General features: G+C 30.5%; 1 protein-coding gene across 5 annotated transcripts; it reads right to left on the bottom strand.

Annotated features, from left to right (window-relative positions):
* Positions 1 to 849: 849 nt before the first annotated feature.
* On the bottom strand, positions 850 to 22,163 carry LOC119602262. Of its 5 annotated transcripts, none has more exons than XM_037953681.1 (7): positions 22,049 to 22,163; positions 10,453 to 10,853; positions 5,796 to 6,865; positions 5,490 to 5,718; positions 5,230 to 5,427; positions 3,583 to 5,037; positions 850 to 3,182 (listed from the first exon to the last, which is right to left on the bottom strand). In XM_037953681.1, the coding sequence occupies exons 2-7, from the start codon at positions 10,562 to 10,564 to the stop codon at positions 1,654 to 1,656; spliced, it is 4,593 nt and encodes a 1,530-aa protein (XP_037809609.1). In that variant the 5' UTR covers positions 10,565 to 10,853; positions 22,049 to 22,163; the 3' UTR covers positions 850 to 1,653. The 5 variants fall into 5 exon arrangements, with proteins under 5 accessions (XP_037809609.1, XP_037809610.1, XP_037809608.1 ...); XM_037953682.1 differs by lacking the exon at positions 22,049 to 22,163 and adding an exon at positions 18,859 to 19,663 and having other exon boundaries at positions 10,453 to 10,850; XM_037953680.1 differs by lacking the exon at positions 22,049 to 22,163 and adding an exon at positions 18,505 to 18,748.
* Between the last annotated feature and the right edge of the window lie 8 nt (positions 22,164 to 22,171).

Below are 22,171 nucleotides of genomic sequence, written 5' to 3'. Positions count from 1 at the left end.
AAACTGCATATTAAAAGAGATTCTAAAATATGCCCAGCAGTACCTGGGGACAGTACCTAAGGTCCCCACTAGTCACCAGACGAGCTAGACGACTGGTTATTTTAACAAAGGCATGTACTAGGAGGAAGTCAATTAAATATTTCGAGAAAGTAACACACATCACTTCGACTACAAATGGACAGTTAACACAAAAACAAGTTTCAAATGCCCCCTCTCTCGTTTACCTAGGTACAGTTAATTGACGACACTCTTCGATCTGGAAAACTAAAAGTTCATTGGACACGAAAAACCCAATATATGTATACAAATAAATATCAACCAAGTGGTCAGACATTAGTAGAAATGACTGACTTTTACGGTTGCATGGACTCTTCGTTGAACTACTGATACATATATTTTCACCTAAAAAATTACAGTTTGAGAGATGCAATTGGATGTTTGGCCTACGCGCGGAAGAAACCTGTTATATCATCATCACTATACAGATTCATAAGGTTTCCTAAAACTTTGATCCGATCGTTGGTTTCTCGATAGTTTCTTCTCTCTATATGTATGTACATATGTATTTCAGATTTTTTTCCTAATGATTTCTTTGTTTTATACCAAAATTATGCAATTTTCTTCATCTTAAATAAACAATTATATTCACAATTTTTTTTTCAAAATTTTGCGTCGTAGGTCTATTAAATCCAATTAATGCACACCAAAAATAAATTCATTAATAATGACGTTATAATTTCAGTTCCACCCAAACATTTATACGAAAACGATTTCCTTTTAATTCATTCAATATTCCCTCAAATTGGTCTTTTATAAATGAAATCAAAAGTTCGCAATGCTGTGTTTTTAATTTTCGTAAAATTTATTATTTAATAAACAAAAAAAATAAAATAGAAAAAATATACACTTACATAACTAAATAAAGCAATGAATATAATTTATTTATAAATAATTCAAGAGCAAAAAATTTTAAATACAAATATAAACAAATACAAATTTTTAGCACTTTTCAATATAAAAAAAAAATTTAAATTAAATACTCGTATAATGAAATGGGGAAAATTGTATAAAATACTAGACTATGAATAAAGTATAATTGTGTGTCTATCTATTTATTATGATGCTGTAGAATAAACAAAACAAAAATCTATAAATTGTTATACAAAATATTGTATACCATTGAAAACGTTCAATATTTATAGTCAAAGTATAATTTTATAGTTATAAATAAAATGTACGGATAAATACTTGTGTATTTTTTGTTCATTATTTGTTTTTAAAGATAAATAAATTAAAAAATACACTTGTTTATTTGTTTATGAAATACCAAAAAATATAAAAAATGAATTAATGGAATGATGTATTATTTACAGTTAAAGTTTATAATTAATTGGTATAATTTTTTAATCTATAAAAAATTAGCTGCACAGCTTAAATCTATAACAAAAATAATATTAGAGTAAAAACAAATTTCACTAGACCTTAGACAAACGATGTTATATAAGTAGGGATATTCATAGTTTTATGTTAAATGAAAAAGGCTACAATAACAATATTGTAATCCACATTTTGCAAAATTTCTGACAAATTATGAAAAAAATCCCCTGTTAAAATTTCACCGATTGCAGCCTTGCTCCTGAAAGCTTTAAATATTTAACACTTTTCCGACTTTTTGTTCTCATAAGGCGGTCGAATACTTTCTAAATCATGTTCGGGACTTAACACAAAAATGGGCGAAGCAAAATCACTATCATTGTTTAAACTATTCTTACGCGATTGGTAGGGAGGTGGTGAGGATGATAGATAAGGATTTGTCATGCCCTTTTCCTTGCCCCGTTTTAACATGATATACACCACAAAAATACAAATCAAAAGAGCAGTACTGCTGGCTGTTATAAATAGTACCAGTTGTATAGTGCCCTCATGTGAGGTTATAACTTTGGCATAAGTGGGTAATTCTTCGCGGCGATGTATGAACTGGACACGTGTTATATCCGTGGAATAGTGGCCATTGGCCAATTTGAAATCACCACTCATTATAGATGTTTCTATGGCGAAGGCCATATCAATTTTATCATCATTATGCAGTTCGAAACGTATCAGAGCAGAACCGTCGCCATTTTCTTGTACTCTTAAATTTTCCACATTGCGTCCCAAAAGTTGATTAAGCTCCAGACGTATGATATCGTAGACATTATTTATAGAGGTTTCGGAATTATTTTGCATGTGCATTTCTACTATAACCGATGAAATGGGCGTGGGTGTACAGTTGTATTGACCCTTCTCAAACATGGGCGAAGTTTCTAGCTGATTACCAGCAGAGTCTACACACCAACAATGTTTTTTATTACACTGCATGGGACTAAAGGCTCCACTGCTGTCACAGGAAATGGGAAAGGGAGCAGTTTGGGCTAAAGAACGACATCTGGTGGTTTTTAAATGTATGGATTTCACCGATTCCACTTGCAACTTGGAATCCCATAAAGAGTTAGCCAGCTCCAAGACACGTTCGGTTACGGTGGGTGGCACTGTGGTGGTAGTGCTTACTGTCATAGGTTCCAAATCAACCTCAGTTTTTATATGTCTAGCTTGCACTTCATTAGAATCTTCTACCTCCTCCTCCAGAAAGTTATCCAAGTCTGTTAAAACCGTCATTTGTCTGATAAGTTCTTCCATAACCAATAAATCACTAGTATCCTGGGGTTTGTATTTACGCCCTTGTCTACTATTGCAGACAGGTTCTATATCTCTTGTTAAAGTACCTTTTAAGGGAGCTCCCTTTTTATCGGCGCACCAGCATACACCATAAGGTGAAGGTGTCTGATCTAGAGAACCGGTAACCGAGTTTAAATCTGGCTGTTTACCCAAACATTGCACCGGGCTCCAGTGTCCTGTTACAGGGTCACATCTAGGCTTAAACCATACCGACGAATGGCCAGTTCTTTGAGCCGCCAAAGTGTTTTTCAATTTTAATCTTTCACATTGTGTCAGAGCGGGACATACCGAATTACAGGATAATTCATTGTGGAAAAGATTTTTAGTCTGACAACTACTTTCGTTTAAGTCAATGACAACCGGCACGCAGCGATTGGCTTTGGGATTAAAACGATAGCGTGTGGCATTGGCTACAGAAACTGTTTTTGCTAGGCAGCTATTATCCATGGATTCAAAGCAAACATCTCCTGAGAAAAAAAGAGAAACATCATTATCGGTATTCATACTTACATAGTAAACATAAATATCTGCAGACATGGACAAATTAAATAAATTAAAGTAGTAGTAACTGGTCTCGTAACTAGTGTATTGACTAGCCAATTGATTGGCACATTGACCTGTATGTGGACTAATCGATTGACTACTCTATTGATTATTCTAAAGACTAATATATTGAGTATTCAACAGTCTAGTAATAGACTAGTCTATGGACTACTCGATTTAATAGTAATAGTTACTCCATTTACTAGTTATGGAAATAGACCAGTTAATTGAATATTTTAACGACTAGTCGAACTACTGCGGCTTTTTTCATTGCAGTACTGAATTTCCCTCCTATTTTATTTAAATAATGTCTTCAAAACTTACTGGTCTTTGTACAGCATACCCCGCGATGTGTTACCGGATTCAGCTGACATGTGTGCGAGGAGGGACATGTCTCGTTCTCGTTTTGGGGTCCACAGCTTACCACCAAATCACCTTGTTTTAAAGGACTTCCTTCGGGACACAATGACTCACGTTTCGGCACACAAATGGGCATCTTAGGGCAAGGCGCATCTACACAGTCTATATTGATCAATTGACATTCTTCGGTTGCTGCACAATTTATTTCTGCACAAAAATCTCGGCACTCACAAGTTTGGCAACCATTTGTATCTACCTGATAGCCTGCCTCACAACTGCGGGAACAATTTTTCTTTTCACATTTAAACGCGGAATTTTCTTCGCATATTGGATCGGTGCCTTTTAAACGAGTACCACTCATTTCCTGGCCTTGTTCATCAACACACCAACATTCACCAGTGGTGGAAGAACATTGGATTTTATTCCACTCTCCGGTAACAGGGTCACATTGAGCAATGTTCATTTTCATTACGGGTATACCTAACTCGGAGGACTGATGCATTTGTATGGCCTGTAAATGTTGACAGGCGGTTTTCATTTGCGGCAAAACACACTGGGTACCACAACCATTGGAGCAACAACGTTTGGCGCCATCGCAGTGGGAATCGGTGCGGCATTCATAAGCACAAGCATTGGCATCTAGGTTATCGGGACCTGGTGGCACTAGATAAGGACATTGGCCGGGTTTTCGCGCTAAACAGGCCGGCACCGGGGGACAATATTCATCATCACATGATACCTCCACAATACGACATTCCTCATTCTCCCCACACACCACATCTTGGCAGGGATCACGACATTGGCAAGCCGGACAGCGGGTGACGGGATCTAAAGTAAAACCATATTCACAACCCATGCGACAAGTAAGATCTAGACAATCAATTTCTTCACGCAACTTTACACAGGATTCATCGGTGACATTAAATCCTCGCGAGTGTGGTATTTCAGTGCCAAAGCTATCCACACACCAGCACTCTTCCACATCCAATTCGACTATTTCTTCATCATTTAGGGGTTTCTTGGGTGCGGGAACCACCTTCTTAAAGTCTGTTTCAAATAATTGTCCCAAACTTTGTTGCTTACTAGCACCCATATCTATAACCTTGGCATTACGACCCATCACAGGAGCGGCCAACTGAACCTTAAGTAAACTATCATCGACTCGATACAGTTTTAGACGTTCGGCATCACGTTTCGTACGTTTTGCAGCATTATTGGCCAATAACATGCGCATGCGTCGGATGGTATTTTCCTCCAAAATTTTGCGATGCTCAGCTCTAGTTACTTTGATTTTACGGAAACTACATTGACGCTCCTTATAATTGCCCTCATCGGTGCAACGGGGTTCAGGCAAAGCCAACTTCATGCCTTCTTCGGTACCCTCCATGCGTTCCGAAAAGTCACGTATATATTCACACACTAAAATGGAAGAACAACAACAATAAATTAATTTGTTTTTAAGTCATTGAAAAATGTGAAATGAAAGCGCTTGAACAAGTTGGATCTAATTTCCAAGACTTGAGCACACATATCGTCCGAAATATTAAACAAGTTAAAGAAGTTAAATCGTAAATCGTTCTTAATGAAACCCCCTTTAGCTTCAAAACTTACTCGTTTGTTGACGTGGTTCTACTGGTTTAGTTTCTTCTGCAATTTTAATGGGACAGCAAACACTTTCCGATTCCTTATGTAATTTCGTACATTTATAATCGTTCGGGCAAATAATACGATTTGATAAGGCACGAGAAGATTTTACTTCAGGTTCAGCATCAAAGAATGATTTGATTTCACGGCCATAGCTTTGACGTTCTAGGGGAAAATAGGAATAACTTGACATTTTAAAATATTAATGTTTTTATCCGTTTACTTACCATTATAACAATACATTATTTCATTGGTGGTATTGTCGGATAGGGGAGTTCCCACTTCACATGGATTTGAGTAGGCCATGGAGGGTTTGCATACCGGCCAAGAAGCACACAAAGAAGAACCTGATTTGCACAAAGGATCTGTGGCTACTTCACACTGGGAACCAACGGGACATAAGAAACCCTCGCAAGGCTCGGCACACTCACAAGTAGGACAATTATTGTGGTCATTCTGTGGAACGAAAGAAAAATAACATTATTTTGCTATTATAGAAATCTAAGAAAAGGTTTTATATAAAAAATTCTTACCTTAAAACCATATTCACATACAGCTGCACAAATATTGGTATCACATTTCTCTTGGTTAAAACTACGGCCCATTAACGATCTACTAATCATATTCTCCCAACCCTCACAGTTCACCATATTAGCGGCACCCATGCTGCCGGCAATTTTATGTCCCGTTCTGGGATCTACACACCAACATACTAAACCATTACGAGAACATTGTTTGGGTGAAAACATGCCACTGGGACCACTGCAATCTGGCACATAGCCACGACCTTCTCTTTCGTTTATGGCCAAAATGTCGGATAAAGCACGGGCCTGTTGACAGGTGGTTACATTGTGCGGTTGTTGGCAATTGTATTGACAGCCTTTGGTGAAACAACATTTTTCCATATTACGACATTCCAGATCGTGGGTACAGGGTGTACCGCACATATAACCCGTGCTGGGTGTATAATTTTCCATTTCAGGTGCTGGACAAATACCAGGCTTATTGAATTTCAAAGCACTGGGACAGCAAACACCATAATCATTGCCACCTTCTACCATACACTGATACAGAGGAGGACACTGTGGCTTACCGGGTTCCAAGCCACACAAGAAAGGTCTCATATTACTGCCATCTTCAATAGCCAATGGCATACCGGCAGGACAGAAATTAGACAAGGATCTTGCTTTCTTGCAGGTTGGCACTGGTGGACAAGGTTCTGTCTTACAATTAACCTCCATCAATTGACACGATTGACCATTGGGACAGTTGATGCCATCACAGGGATCACGACAACGACATTGACTGCACCCAGTTTGTGGATCACGTGCAAAACCCGACGGACAAAACATGCGACAAGCTGATGCTGGACAATTAGCGGGTTCTTTGCACTGAACCGCGGCTTTTGTAGCATTACGAGTACCGGGTATTTCCACGCCATACTCATCCACACACCAACAATCCTCTCCGCGTCTGGCATTCGTACACTGTATAGTTTCGAATTGTCCACGTTTATCACATCTCGGCGCTCGAACTCTTGTGTTTAGTGCTTTGGAACGTCTGGCCTCAGCACGTCGTAAATGTTGACATGCTGTTAGATTTGCTGAAATTTCAAGATATTTATATTATTATAAAAGATTTCTTGTGGAATTTTAGTATTGAGACATCTTCGAAATTTCGAAGGCTTGTGATTGTTTGTGCAAAATGATATTTTTAGTATAGAACTGCTTCTGAATTTCGAAAATAGACTCTATCTATGTATGGACTTATTCCTTATGAATCGATTCTTTCGAAAACTATATATCGATAAAAGACCTTTTGTAGGGGCTTGAGTCAATAAGGGAATTTTTCTGAAAGTATGAGTGGTAAGAGTATGGGCTATAGTAAGGCTAATATCAAACCTAATATCTATAGCCTGTAGAAGACTGGGTATGGTCTATATTAAATTGTCTGGAGTATAGACTAGTGTATAGTCTGAAGTATATACTAATAGACTAGTCTATAGTATAGAGTATAGACTACTCTCTAGTACGGAGTATGAGCCAGTTTATAGTCTGGAGTATAAACGCGTTGACCAACAACAATTTAAAAAATTTTTTTTGCAAAACTCTTAAAATTGTTACAAATTTCACTTACAAGGTCGCAGATGACAAGCATATTTTTCCTGGAATTTAGTTAAAACCATTTATAACCAAACTTTTAATGGATTTATTTTATTTGTGGTACCAAATAAAACAGCTTGTGAATTAAAAATGCAAATAACAACAACAGAGTAAATAAAAGCGAAAGTTTAACCACAGATATACAAACATATAGATAAATGAATGAATGGACAACTAAACTAATAGAAAAAATACAAAAATTTCAATAAAAAAGAGCAAAAGATAATAACAAAAAATGTTTTATTCATGTTTAACATACGCATAATGACTAAATTATAAATCCAGTTTTGTTAAACACCGTTAATGATTTCAAAATTATGATGTAATAATAAACATAAACAAGCTCTACAGTTGCTTGAGAAAAAAAATACATAATAAATAATTATTCTATGGGGAAAGAGGTAGAAGTAAATAATTGTAAAATTGAAAAGTGAAATGGAAATTCTAAATGGTATTAAATGTTAACCATTTTAGAATTTCAACAACAATTTATAGAAATAGAAAGCGTTTATGTTAGATTTATAGACACAAGCATAGAAATTTTATTAAATCAAAAACAATTATGGTTACTATAAAAAAGCAAAAACACAAAGATACTCAAGCACTAGACTTTAAGGCGATGTGGAAACAGTGGTTTTAACTTTATTAAAAAAAAAATAAACAAATTTTAAACTCATGATGTTATGTGTATTAAATTAATAGAAAAATAGTTAGATTTTAATAGAATTTGTCTTTTCGTTTATAATAAATATAAATACTTAACGTAGACCCACAAAACTGGGTCTTTATTAGGTTCTAAGACGATTTAGTCATTTCTGTTTTCTATTCTGTTGTTATTCACACCACTGTACTGTGAATACTTGTTCTTTCACCGTGTTTGTCTCTTAAGTCTTTTGTTTGTAGTTTGTTGTTTATGCGAGAGTGATTGTGTATTTGTATGAGAATAGATAGATGATGTTCATTGAATGAAAATGAAACTTTTGTTGTAGTTTTTTTTTTTTGCACCCATAGATATATAACTTACAATATACATAGTCATTATTATTTTACTCTTATTGTTGTTGTTGTTGTAACTAAATAGTAAACGTGAGTAGTAAATAAATTCTACTGACACAGTTTCTGTTATTCATGTGTTTGCTGTGGTTAATGTTTTTTTTGAGTTTGTTTGTACTTAACTTTTTTCATAACATATACATACATATATAGACTGATCTGCTAACATGTTGTCATCATACATGCTACACGTCCAACATGTTGTTTACAACAAAATGTTAATGATCACCATTATCCACCAACAAATAAAGTCAGTTTTTGGTCTTTATTTTACTTTATTTGGTTGTTGTCTTTTTTTCCTTTAAATAAGCTTAAATTGCAAAACTGTTTCTTCTTTTGAAAACTAACCCACAATCACACACTAAAGAAAAGAGAAAAATACCTTTGAAGAAGCAGAAAAAAACAATAAACTTTTAACGAGGAAATAGTACAAATTTCGGTGTTTTAGTTTTATTTTGTGGTAGTACTGTTATTTATACAATTTAAACGTTATGGTTTTGTTCAAATTGCCCTAGTTTAAATATAAAAAAATCGTAAAAAGTTAAATTAAAAAACACACACAAAATACATACTAATATATAATTACACCTTAAAGTTATATATCTACTTACATATGTATGTATGTACATGTGTAAGTGTAGTTTATTTTACTTTCCTCTTTTTTATAGTAAATTGTGTGGCTTATTCAAAAAGTAAATAAAAAAGTGACCATAAAATTTATTTTATATTTGGTACGTTGGCGAAATCGTATCGAATGGAAATTGAATTGACAAAGTGTTTTTTTTTTTTTTTTTTTTGATTTTTTTCAAATATTTCGCATTGCGTTTATGTAATGCACCTTCGAAGTCATTGACTTTTTTATTTACAGTTTTGTCTTATGCTGCCAAAAGTATAAGACATGCATGTTGCTAAGATGCACTGTGGGTCAATAAAAATATGAAGTTTTCCAAAGAGAACTTTTATTAGGGCTTGGGTCAATTATGAACTGAACACTTTAAAATTTAAGAGAGTGATACATTTTTTAGAACTAATTTTTGTCGAATTTTATCCTAATACCATAATAACTCAGGCTGACTAATGCCGAAATCCTGAGACCATGCTATACTTTTCTAAAGCCATATCAAAAGTCTATTCCATCAACTTTAATAAAAAGGCCTAACATATGACAAATCTTCTTTGTTCTTCGAGATATCTTCAACTAAAGCTTGCAAACTCATGTTTTTCGGTATATTCATGGTATGTATACCCTACATTACTATAGTGCGGAGGGTATTATGTTTTGTAAATATTGTTTATAACAAACAGAAATATTGAATCCACCTGAGGATTCCAATTTATAATGTCTGTCCGTCCGTCAACTTACAACAAGTATCAAGTTTTAGGTGAAGATTTCTTAAATAAACAAGAAGATATGTCAGATGTTAAGCATTTATTTTAAAGCTGTCAGATGGCATAGTATCCTTTGGTCTCTGGGTTACAAATTTGTCGGCATGTGTTATTAAGCATTTTATTGACAATAAATTGATTTTCTGTAAGAGGGTGTGAGTGTAAGAGAAATGGATCAGTTATGGAATGATCCTCCCAAAATTTTGCTGCAGTTTTTTATTTTTTTAAAACATATTTATGTCGACTACAGCTTATGTATAATCAACTTATTTGTGTCTGTTTAAACTATATTCCGAGGTCCATTTCTATAAAGGTTATGTAAAATCGTGGAACGTATTTCTTATTATCAATACCAATGTAATCAATAGTTGGTAAATCTTTACAGATATTTTCGATTTAAATTTTAAAATTAACCAAATTTTCTATAAAATTATCCATTGTTCCAATGTATTAATGTTATTTTTTATATAAATACACACATACATATGTATGTATATGGTTATTGCATTGTTTAAATATAGAGGGTCATACATACATATGTACGTATGCATGTAACTATGTTATACACTTAAATCATTTCGTTACTCACCATGTGAACGTCCTGCCTCCGATGCAACCAGTAAACATGCAAAAACCAGAGCACCAAAAGAAAACAACTTTAACCATCGTTTATCATCATATCGAGCCATATTTATACGCATGAGATTTTAAAACAAACACCATCAAACAATAACAATAACAACAATGAAAAAACTCCAAACTTTAAGGTTAATGTTATGTTATCTTATGCTTTTATGTATTTTCCGTTTGTTTTATGCAAACAATTGCTTTATTTATTATTTAATGTTGTTGTTGTGGCAGTATCTTCCTTTTCCTCCTTTATTTACTTATAATAAGATGGTTCTTCTTTTCCTTATTATATTAACTGTATGTGTGAATATTAAAAAGTTTTATTTACAGTTTTAAAATATGAACTCTCTTTTAGTTCTGCTTACGGGTTCAACCATAACAAACATGAAAAGAAAACAAAGAAAAAAATTACAGTTAATTTAATATTTAAACAAGTATGTACTTACAAAAAAAAAACTTAAAAAAACTAACAAAAACTATAAATTTTATGCTCTGTTCGTGTGTAATTTATTTTTAAATATTGCGTAAAATGTAACTTGTTTTTTTCTTAACACTTCATGATTAATAACAATATGATGCTATTTTAAACAGATTTTTTTATTGCAATAATATAATCTTTATTTATATTTGTTTAGTTACTTAATATTCCCTGGTATTTTTTTTTAATTTCCAAAAAAATGTTAAACTAGTCGACCTTCAAGTAAATGCCAACTGCTTATTTTTAAGCCGTTAATTGAAAATTAAGTCTTTTAATTGAATTTAAATTAAACATTTTTAAAGTGTATTTGTAAGAATAAGTCATGTGTAAGTTTCATTTAAAGTGTTTATGTACAATATGTGCTTGATATTTATGGTAATACAAGGTATTTGAGTTGTAGGAGGGAGGTCTTATTTTAAATAAAAGAAAACACAAAGTATACCCACATAACTTATAAGATTAACGCAATAAATATTTGCAATTTTTTAGATTTTATTAACTAAACAAAAACTATGTATATTACTTAACCAATTTCATTAGTTTATTTAAATTAACATTTTTATTTCGCCTCTAAGTTAACGTTTGCAATTTATCCCAAAGGAAGAGGGAGAGTGTGTTAGAAATAACGAAGACTTTTATAGAGTGAAACAGAGATGGAAACTTCAGTACTATTGTACTTAATTCAGTAGTTTTGACAATGAGTCAAATTTCTATATTAAAAACTTTTGCCAATTAATATAATATAAGTAATTGAGTAATTATTGTAGACAATAGACCAGCTACTAAACTACTAAGAAGAATAGTCAATTGATCATGAAGTAGAATACTCCACAGATTAATACTATCCAATCTACTTAATAGACTAATCAGCTGTTTTGTCAGTAGACTACACCTTAGACTAACCAATACACAATAGACTTGTCCATAGACTATTCATCCGTCCATAGACTTGTCAATAAATTTGTACATAAACTAGTCAATAGACATGCCCATAGAATAGTCAATACTCTAGTCCTTAGACTAGTCAATAGTCTATTTGTTAGTCAAGAGTCCAGATTAGTAAATATATTAGCTTAGAGACAAGTTTATGATCTAGTCAATTACATTATTCCATAGAATTATATCCAATAGACTGGCCTGCAAACTACAGTCAATCGACTAGTCAATAAACTAGACAATAGATTAGTACATACATAGTACATAGACTAGTCAATAGACTTGCCCATAGAATAGTCAATACTCTAGACTTTAGACTAGTCAATAGTCTATTTGTTAGTCAAGAATCTAGATTAGTAAAAATATTACACTATAGACTAGTTTATGGTCTAGACAATAGACTAGATAATGGTCTAGTCAATAGACTAGTTAAGGTGTCAATTGCATTATTCCATAGAATAGTCAACATTATATTCAATCGAGTAGTCAATAAACTAGACAATATATTAGTCCTAAGAGTTGTCCATATACAAGACTATTAAATCTATTCAATGGACTAATCAGTCATCTGGTTAGTTTATTTGCCAATAGACTAGTCCTTCGACTAGTCAATAGACTAGACCTTCGACTAGTCAATAGACTAGACCATCGACTAGTCAATATATCAGTCCATAGACTTGTTAAAAAATTAGTCCCTAAATAGCTCATAGAATAACCGATACCCTAGTTCTTAGACTAGTCTAGTTAATAGACTTGTCAATAGATTAGTTTTTAGACTAGTCTAGACAATAGCCTATTACATATAGTGATCCATGATACTATCCTATAGACTAACCAAATTTAAGAAAAGTAATTTAGAATGTTTACTCCTAAAATGTGCTCATTTTAGAAATTATTTAAAAATTTCAATTTTCCATTTCGGGTATAATAATTACCGCTCTCCTTAAGATTTATGGCACATTTTCTACCAAATTAAGTACTTTCTCACTATTTGTTATTATACTTTTTATTAAAAATAAAATCTCTTTTTGTCATGACTCATGACTAACCATGTTTGACAAATGACTGCTATGATGAAGACTGCCAACTGTCTATATGACTTTCATTGTGTGGAAAGTTTGGTGTTGTTAGATGTTAGATAAGACTTCATGCCAAAATCATCTTTTGTATTTGTCTCTCAAATTAATCAAAACCCATGACTCTTTGTTTTGTGATCTTTAAAAAAATATGTATACATCTTCTTTTCTTTTTGCTACAATTACAAATTTAACAAAAAATTAAATACATTTTCTTAAACTTTGTCGATGTTGTAACTTATATTTTGACCTCAGGCTAATTTTAATTTAAATAACAATTTAATGCTCACAAATTAAATAATTATGTAGAAAAATATTCAAAAAAGCCCTAAGGCAGTAGTAAGTATTTATTTTGTCAGTTTGTTTATCGAGTGGAATTCGATACAAACATAGTAATTCAGGTCAGGGATGATAAATGAGACTTTAAACATTGCTTTTAAAGAAATACAAAAAAGTTTTGTTTTTACTTTAATCTTATTAAAATGTCTTTAAATTTAAATTGTGTTAAAACCGGATCGTAATTGAACCTGATCAGGAAATACTGCCAAAATTTACAAATCTCTTAAATTTCATGTGTTTCTCTAGGTTAAATAACTACGTTACAAAGAGGGGATGTAAAAAAGGCGTGGCATTTATCAAGATTTGATAAAGAATTTTTCGGAGATATTAGTTGAATTTAATATAATTTGTTTTATTACTTTTTTCTTATGTTGCGTAGAAATTTATCATCATAATAGTTTATGTGGGCGTAAAATGGACCGTAGTATCCAATCAAGATTTGATAGTTCCTTTTGTAAATCTGTTGTAATAGGTTTTTATTGTTTTGCATATAACGCACATAATAACTGGCCAGAAATTAAATCGCTGGTCCACATGATGCAATTCCCATTTAGAAGGAAGTGATTGAAAAGTTTTGCCTTACCCACCTTATAGTTTAGACCTTTCCACGTCTTTCTGAGATATGATTAATTTCAGAACAGGGTATCAGAAATTGGCAGGAAAGATAAAACATATAGGGACGTTACATTTAACCAATATAAAGAGTTTGAAGTAGTTTTTTTTCGTTTAAATGAAAATAATTGACCGAAAAAACATAGGTATCTAATCGGGAACGAGACGATTATAAGGAAAAGTTTAAAAACTGCAAATTTAGCACTTAAAAGTTGAAATTTGTAAAATTAGCCAAAGAGAAAGGAATCATAACAATCCCCGAAGTTCGGAGCGAGATCCTCGCACTACCACTTAGAGTTGTCCTTAGTCATTGTCTACCCAGTTGACGGAAGTCAATCGTTACTTCATAGATTACAATGAGGTAGCCAGAGACAACTAGTTCAAAGTAGTCAATGCATAACAATTATCTTTGTGCTTAAGTTTGATTTTTGGGTCTCCATTCTCCATATTACTTAGCGATTATAAAGTGATGACTATCACCGAACTGCTGCGATGTTTTTAGTCCCATTACTATCAAATTGATTAAAAAAGTTCTGAAAACATTTGGCGAAATAATGCATTATAGTATAATGATTACACAGATTTTCTAAGTTTTCGTATCAAAACCAAATATCGATTTGAAATTCTAGTGAAATATACATATAAGTTTTGTTTTGAATGTTATAATTCAGACTCGATCGCGGAAATAGTTTTTTCATATAAAGGTGCTAATTTTTAATTTTAACGCTTAAAGATAGAAGAAACTGTTTGGTGGGGTGAATTGGTTAGTCTTTCAATTAGTCATTAACGTAATATATAGTAAAAGTTTGTTTTTTATAAAGTAAAATGTCTCCTTATAATTTAAATTATTTGTTAACAATTTCCAGCTATTTTTTTTTTTTTTTGCCAATTTGATAGTTTGCGGACTATAGAAAATTGCAAAATAGCTGGTATTTGTGTTAATAACTTTTTCTTTAAGAGTTTTGTTGGTAATAAAAGTTATTACTAACTATTATTGCTGCGATTATTAACATTTGTTTGAAAAAGTAATAATTTTCATTACAAATATTTATTTAAAAATGCAATATTAAACAAATATTTCTATGAACAATTACTGCAGTGCAGCAAAAAATATATATAAAAAAACAACTTCAGACAAAGTAGTTTTTACTGCTTAACAAATAAATGAAAAAAAAAACTAAATAAAAAACTAAGATGGGGTTTAATTTGAAGCTCACACCTATTTTATATTAAATACATAAATATTTGTTTGTAGCTGTGCTTTAAAGTGGTGTAGGTCCAATAAGCGAACGAGCGAATGAACGAACGAATACTCATACCCATACAATGTGAAAGAAGTGAAAAAATAACGAAACTTTCACTATTACTTGAAATTGAATTTCAAAATATGGTAATGGCCAATTGTTTATACAAACTCATACTTGTACTTCAAAACAAAAAAAAAAAAAATATTATTATTTTTTATTACTAATATTTTGGTAAAAAAAAAAGAAAATTTTCGCACTAACAAATTAAGTTAAGAAATCTTTTACAAAACAACACTTGTATGCTAAACCCCTACAAACATAAACAAGTTAATAATATTTTTTTATAATTGCTGACTTGTTTTATTCTTTTATAATTTAATGTTTTCACATTAAAAAAAAGAAACGAAATTTTTCTTTTTTTATTCAGTTTTTGCAAGTGCAGAAAATTTGCCAGTGATGAGTAATAAAAATTGTTGATTTTTTGTGTTTTTTTTTATATAACTGATCCATAAATTTGTGATAAACATGTTGAAATATTCGAATATTCATTCATTCACTGGCTCATGCTCACATGCAAGTTTGGTTTTTTTTTTTTTGAGTTTTAAGGCCCGAGTTGGCTGGTCATGGAACAAACTTGCCAATAAAAGTGACCGTTTTTTTATTATTTGGCTTTTTTAAAATATAAACAAAAACTGTTTTTTTTTTTGTTTCTAGAAAAAGTGGTTTGTATTTATAAAAAATATATAAGTAAATATAAAAAAAATATATTTAGTCGAAGTTTGTAATAAAACCAACTGAATGATGTTGGTGATGTAGAGTTTGTTAGTATTTAATATTGCTGCTGCTCATGATCAACATCATCGTCATCATCATGATGATCATGATAAGTTGGTTGTTGTTTTTGTTTATGATTATGAAGATAATGTCGCTTTCACTTTAGCAAAAATCCATGAGCAATCGCAGAGCAACTGCAAACAGCAGCTCTATAGCAACAAACCCCAAAAAACTACAATTGTACAATATTGTTGTTGTCTTACAGTGAAACCGGAAAGAGAAGACAACATTAACAAATACAGAGGATATAATGTTGTTGACTTTATACAAAAAGAAAAAAAAAGTTGTCGAAAAAGTTTTTTTTTTTTTGTGAAACAAGTGTCTCACGAAAGTTAATAAGTATAATATTGTTTTAATACATAGTAATATTTTTTAATTGTAACGTTAATTAATATTTTATTAATGAGCTGAAGATGTAGTTATTATTTTAATTTAATTAATAATATATGATAATTAAACTTAAAAAAATAAATACTACTATGGTTCAGCCTATTGATCAATTAATTATCTAAATATTATCTAATTATCTAAACTATGGACTAATCTATTTACCAGCCTTGGCTAGTGCCTAGTGTATGGATTAGTCTATTGGCTAATACACTAACTAATCCTCTGCATAGCCTATGTACTAGTTTACTGACTTATCTAATAACTAGTCTGCAGTCAAGTCTTTGGTCTAGTTTATGCACTAGTGTGAAGGCTATAGTTTAATAACTCTTCTATGGACTACTGTACTTATGACTAACTAACTAACTAACTAACTAACTAACTAACTAACTAACTAACTAACTAACTAACTAACTAACTAACTAACTAACTAACTAACTAACTAACTAACTAACTAACTAACTAACTAACTAACTAACTAACTAACTAACTAACTAACTAACTAACTAACTAACTAACTAACTAACTAACTAACTAACTAACTAACTAACTAACTAACTAACTAACTAACTAACTAACTAACTAACTAACTAACTAACTAACTAACTAACTAACTAACTAACTAACTAACTAACTAACTAACTAACTAACTAACTAACTAACTAACTAACTAACTAACTAACTAACTAACTAACTAACTAACTAACTAACTAAGTTATCTGACTATTGACTTGTCTACTGATCTATTGGCTGGTATATTAATTAGTCCATAGAATAGGTTAGGAATTTATCTACTGACTGGGCTATTAACTATGTCTATGATCTATTTAGCGTGAGGGTATTACTTTAAACGGGATTAAAATGTGTTCTCAAAACGAAAATTCCTTTTTCCTAATCAACAACTCTTTGAATAAAAACAAAAAGTAAAAGGAATAACAAAATTTCATATAATTAACAAAAAATGTTTGAAAAGAAATAGCAATAGTCTCATAAACAAGTGAAACTAAATAAAATTTAATATTAAGAACTCATGCAACCTTAACAACCTCAATAATTTTAAACACAAAACCAGAACAATGAACCCAAAGAACAGTTTTAATTTAGACCAAAAGAAAACTTTCCCACCATTAACACATGCATACATATCTATATATGTATATAATTTATGCCCTGTTTGAGATTTATATAATTTATTTTATTATATTAAGAAAACGAACCACTGTGCAATTTGACTTAATGAAAACCAGACAGATGTTGTAAAACATTTTTTAAGACAAATTAAAAACTTGTAAACTTTACATTTCCGTTTTTTGAAATATATACCAAAATATGTATACATTACTTATTTATATAGTTTAGTTACATATTTATGTTTGTAAGTAAGTGTGTGTTATATTTTATTTAATTAAAAGCTTTTCTTTTTTTTTTTTTGTAATAATGTTTCAACTTTATATTTGTGGTTTAATGTTTAATGGGAGTTTTTCTTTTGTTTTTTTTTTTTGGCAATTTTTTTTTGTTTGTTTGCTAGACATGCATTAAAAAGTTATTTTTAAAAAAAGTTTTTGGTTTTAATATTATTTACACTTTTGGTAGAATTAATAAAACACGAAAGAGTGTTGTTGGTTTTTATTTCATTTATTTTAGGTGTTTGAAGTTAAGAGTAAATGTCTGGGTGAAATTTTATTATATTATGTTTTTTTTTTTATTTTTTATTATTTAAGAAAAAGTAGTTTTTTAGGTTTTCTCCTAATAAAAAACAAAGGTTTAGGAAAAAGTTTTTTATTTGTAAAAAAAGTCTTGATAAACTTTAAGATTTTAAGTTTAGTTTGTTAAAAGTTATTGTTAATAGTTATTTTTCTTTTTTTATTGTTTTTTTTTTGTATTGCGTAGTGAAATCATGATGAGTGATGGCGAATGACCTCGTTTTTTTGCAAACATTTTAGTGCAAATAAATAAATAGGGAAATTTTTACCGAAAGTAAAAGAAATTAAAAAATACTGTATTTAAAAAGGTCAACTTTTATAACAAATTTTTATTAAATTTAGTATTAATTTTTCAAGTTACATAATATTTTTTTTTTGCTTTACATTTTTAAAACTCACTTTTTTATTGTTTATTTATAAAATTCTTTTAGTTTTTTGTTTGTTATAATTTTTTATTATTTAAACAATGAGTTTTAATTTTTGAAATAAATTTTTCTTCTTTTCAATTAAATAAAAGATTTAAGACACAAACTTGTTTAAACAGTTAACAAAATTTCAACACTCCCGCAACGAAACGAAAGACTTAAGACCCAAACTTTTATTTTAAAGCCAAGAAAATTCGAATGAACATGTTACTCGCACGACGTTGTACGTTAAACTAATAAACAAACCTTAAAAATTTTTATAATTTTGAAACTCTGTTTTTTACAATAATATTTTTTCTGCTTATTTTTTTCTTTTTTGCTAACTCACACGACTTAACAAACAAACAAGCAGCCAACACCACCAACAATCCAACCAACTAAGTGCTGAGTATGAGTATGAAGTGCTGGTATGCGACAACAAGTGTTTGAAGTAAAGTTTTTGAAAAAGTCTATTGAATGTATAAATATAAAAACAAAAATGGCATTTCATAGTTTATTAAAAAATATAAAAAATAATACTCTAGTCTGCCGCCATTTGGTTTAAGTCTATAGACATTTTTTTTCAGTTTTGTTTTTATTTGTTTTGTTTTTGAAATATTATTCATAGATAAAGGATGACCTTCTGCCTGCCATAGTAAAACATCTAAATAAACTTCAATAGTTGGGTAAAAACGTTTTTTTTTCTGTTATTATGACTGATAGGTAATTCCATTTGATTTGATATTTTTCGCTTAATAAGTTTTTTTTTTAGAGTTGTTGTTATTTTTCATATTCTTTTGTTTGTTATTGTTATAATTTCAGTTAATGTTTCATTAATTCTGATTAACTGAAATTAATATCATTACAAACAGAAAACTAATGACTGTTACGACATTATATCAATTTAATGTCACACCTTCATCATTATTCATGCTATAGTAGATTCATTGTTCACATTTTTTTTTTTTGTTTAAAATCAATTTGCATTCCTAAAACTTGTTCGTAAGACTTAACAATCAATTCAAGACGAATTTTGTATGCGTTATTTGGTAATAACTTTAGTTTCAGATATCTTTAAAAGGGGACAAAAAAAGAACAGAGATTAAAAGATTATTTTGAAGCCAATAGTTAAGACTCCCAGATGGCATAACAAATTTTATAACGTCTCAAACATGGCAAAAGATTAGGATTTAGCACAGCTCAATTCTTCAAATTCAAACTTTTGTTTCATTTAAGGCCAATTTTATATATTTTTCAATTTTAAAAATAATTTCAAAACTTTCATAAATGTCAAAATTGTCTTCTAATCTTGAAGATTTCTAAAAAAATATAATTTTTGTTTTAAATTTTGAAAATAGTTTTTAGATTTTCTTATATAATTTTGACTAAAAATGTTTTTTTTTTGAATATTTTGAATATTTAAATACTCTAATAAGAATTTAAGCTTTTTGAGGTTTCAATTTCGAATTATCTCATGCCAAATTTAAGATCGCAACTAACAAATGGAAATGTTACTTATACCCATCCCATAAATAGCAAAGGGTATTCAGTTTGTTATAAAAAACTGCTATTGGTATTTTGAATTTTTTTTTTTGGTAATTCGTGCAGCCATACATATACATATGTACATACATATGTAAATGCTGCAATACATACCGTTAAAATTGATCGATTATACATTAAACCAGTTAATATTTATTAGACTTATATGCGGAACTTAATAAAATGAAATACCTAAAAGGGATTTCCCCATCAAACTAAGCAGATGTCTTCGTTATAAAATTACTGGCTTCATTTCGATATTAGGCTCTTGATAAACAGAAGAGTAAATAAAAAAATCACATATTCTTGTTGAAATTTTATCAGTTTTGTTTAAATCTCAATGTTATTTAAGAATAAACTAACTGACTAATGTTTTAATTTCGAATAAATAGTAGTTTTGATCGTTTTTTTTTTTTTTTTTTTTTTGTAAGGCCATTAGCCTTTTCTTTGAGTAATAAATTTTAAAAAGATTGAAGAGACTTTTATTTAATTTCAGATTATAACATGATAACAATAATATGGTTTATTATAATACCAGCCAATGCAAACGTTTTATATCTAAGTGATAATGTTTTAAAATTAATCTTAAAACTCTATCCTATCTGACCATTTATTTACATTATTGGGATATGTAAGACTAATCAACTATTGACCGATAGATGATCATTTGTAAGAAAAAGCTAACAAGTCCTTAATCTGCTTAAACCATGTTCTGTAAATTAAATAGAAAGTAATAATTTCGAATGAAAATAACAATTAGCAAAAACGTAGCTACGATCGTAAACCATTGAAATGCAGTGGAACTGCTTCTTCTATTCTTACGTTTCCTTTTTTTGTTGGAATACCTTTTTTCAATCGTTGCATCACTGAATGATGAAACGTAATCGAAATGCAAAATAGGGGTGACAAATGGACAAGAGCATGTCTTTTAGAATGATCAAAGAACACATGCAAAATATCTGGGGACTTCCGAACATTTATTTCAACAAACAGTTGACTATGAAGAATAGAAAAAATCTAAAAATGTTTAATCATTAATAAAAATAGCGTGGCCTAGGTGTCTCCTATCAACCTAACCTAATTTAGTGCAATTTCAATGAAACTTTACGTAAAGAAGAAGTGTTGCCATGATTAACTTTTGAACCTCATTGGCCCATACTGGGCGCAGCCAGAGGTATCCTAAGGATGTCTCCTGGGAAATATCAAATTTGTAAAACTGTCCTATTTTGTCGTTTGTGGTATCAAATATCAAAAATGTGCTGTGTATAAATTATGCTCGTCGAATATAATAATTCCGTCAGACATGCTCTCGAGAAGTTTTAGCACAATTCGTCCATAAATATTGGAAATATAAGCAAAAATCCGAGACAACCTCTGAAAATGTTGCATGCTTGGACAAAAAAGCAACAACAACATTGCTCATTGGGAAAAAAACTTATGTTTGGTTGTGTGTTGGTTTTAGTGTTTTGCATATTTTTTTTTGTTGTTTTTCGTTTTGTTATTGCTAGAGTAATGGTACTACAGTCGGGAAAATTAAATAAATTAAAATTTTATAAAATTAATACATTTTTAAACAAACTATGATGAAGGGTATATAAGATTCGTCAAAGGCGAATATGGATCCTATTTGTTTATTAAAGAACCTATAACAGAAAATAGTGGCAGATGGATTTTTCTGATCTCCGTCATACAAGTTTAAAAATCGCTGAAAAAAGAACTAGTTCCAGAACTATTCTAATGAACGTGTACATATGTGTCCCTAAAGCATCCTTAGTTTTGATGGTGACAAATTAGAACAAACATTGTTGATTAAAAACTGGTTGTATAGACTCCATATGCTACCACTAGTTCCAATTGTGACAATTACAAACAAAAATAATGGGTCCCAATGTCATACAACATACAAATAGTTAAATATTTAAAAAAAAAAATTATTTCTTAAGTAAATAACTAAAAAAATCATAACTATATTAGAATTTAGTTTAATCAGTACTTACCTCAATTTTCGTCAATATATAAAGACGCCACAACCATTTCTGCTTCAGCTACAATTTCCTTCATCCTTGTTTATCAATTTCTGCCCAATAATTAAAACATCATGGAACAGAATTAATTGGTTT

The sequence above is a fragment of the Lucilia sericata genome, unplaced genomic scaffold, assembly GCF_015586225.1.
Source record: "Lucilia sericata isolate MDLA Ls3-8-SP2 unplaced genomic scaffold, ASM1558622v1 Contig000217F_arrow, whole genome shotgun sequence".
NCBI classification, from domain to species: Eukaryota; Metazoa; Arthropoda; class Insecta; order Diptera; family Calliphoridae; genus Lucilia; species Lucilia sericata.
The sequence above is the reverse complement of the archived record's forward strand: the minus strand, read 5'-3'. Positions and strand labels throughout refer to the sequence as shown.

Coding starts and splice junctions, on each gene's coding strand:
- LOC119602262 (XM_037953681.1), bottom strand. CDS start 10,564: ATGCGTATAAATATGGCTCGATATGATGATAAACGATGGTTAAAGTTG. Junction 5,428..5,489: donor AATAATGTATTGTTATAATG/GTAAGTAAACGG, acceptor ATTTTCCCCTAG/AACGTCAAAGCTATGGCCGT. Junction 3,183..3,582: donor GGTATGCTGTACAAAGACCA/GTAAGTTTTGAA, acceptor TTTTTTTCTCAG/GAGATGTTTGCTTTGAATCC.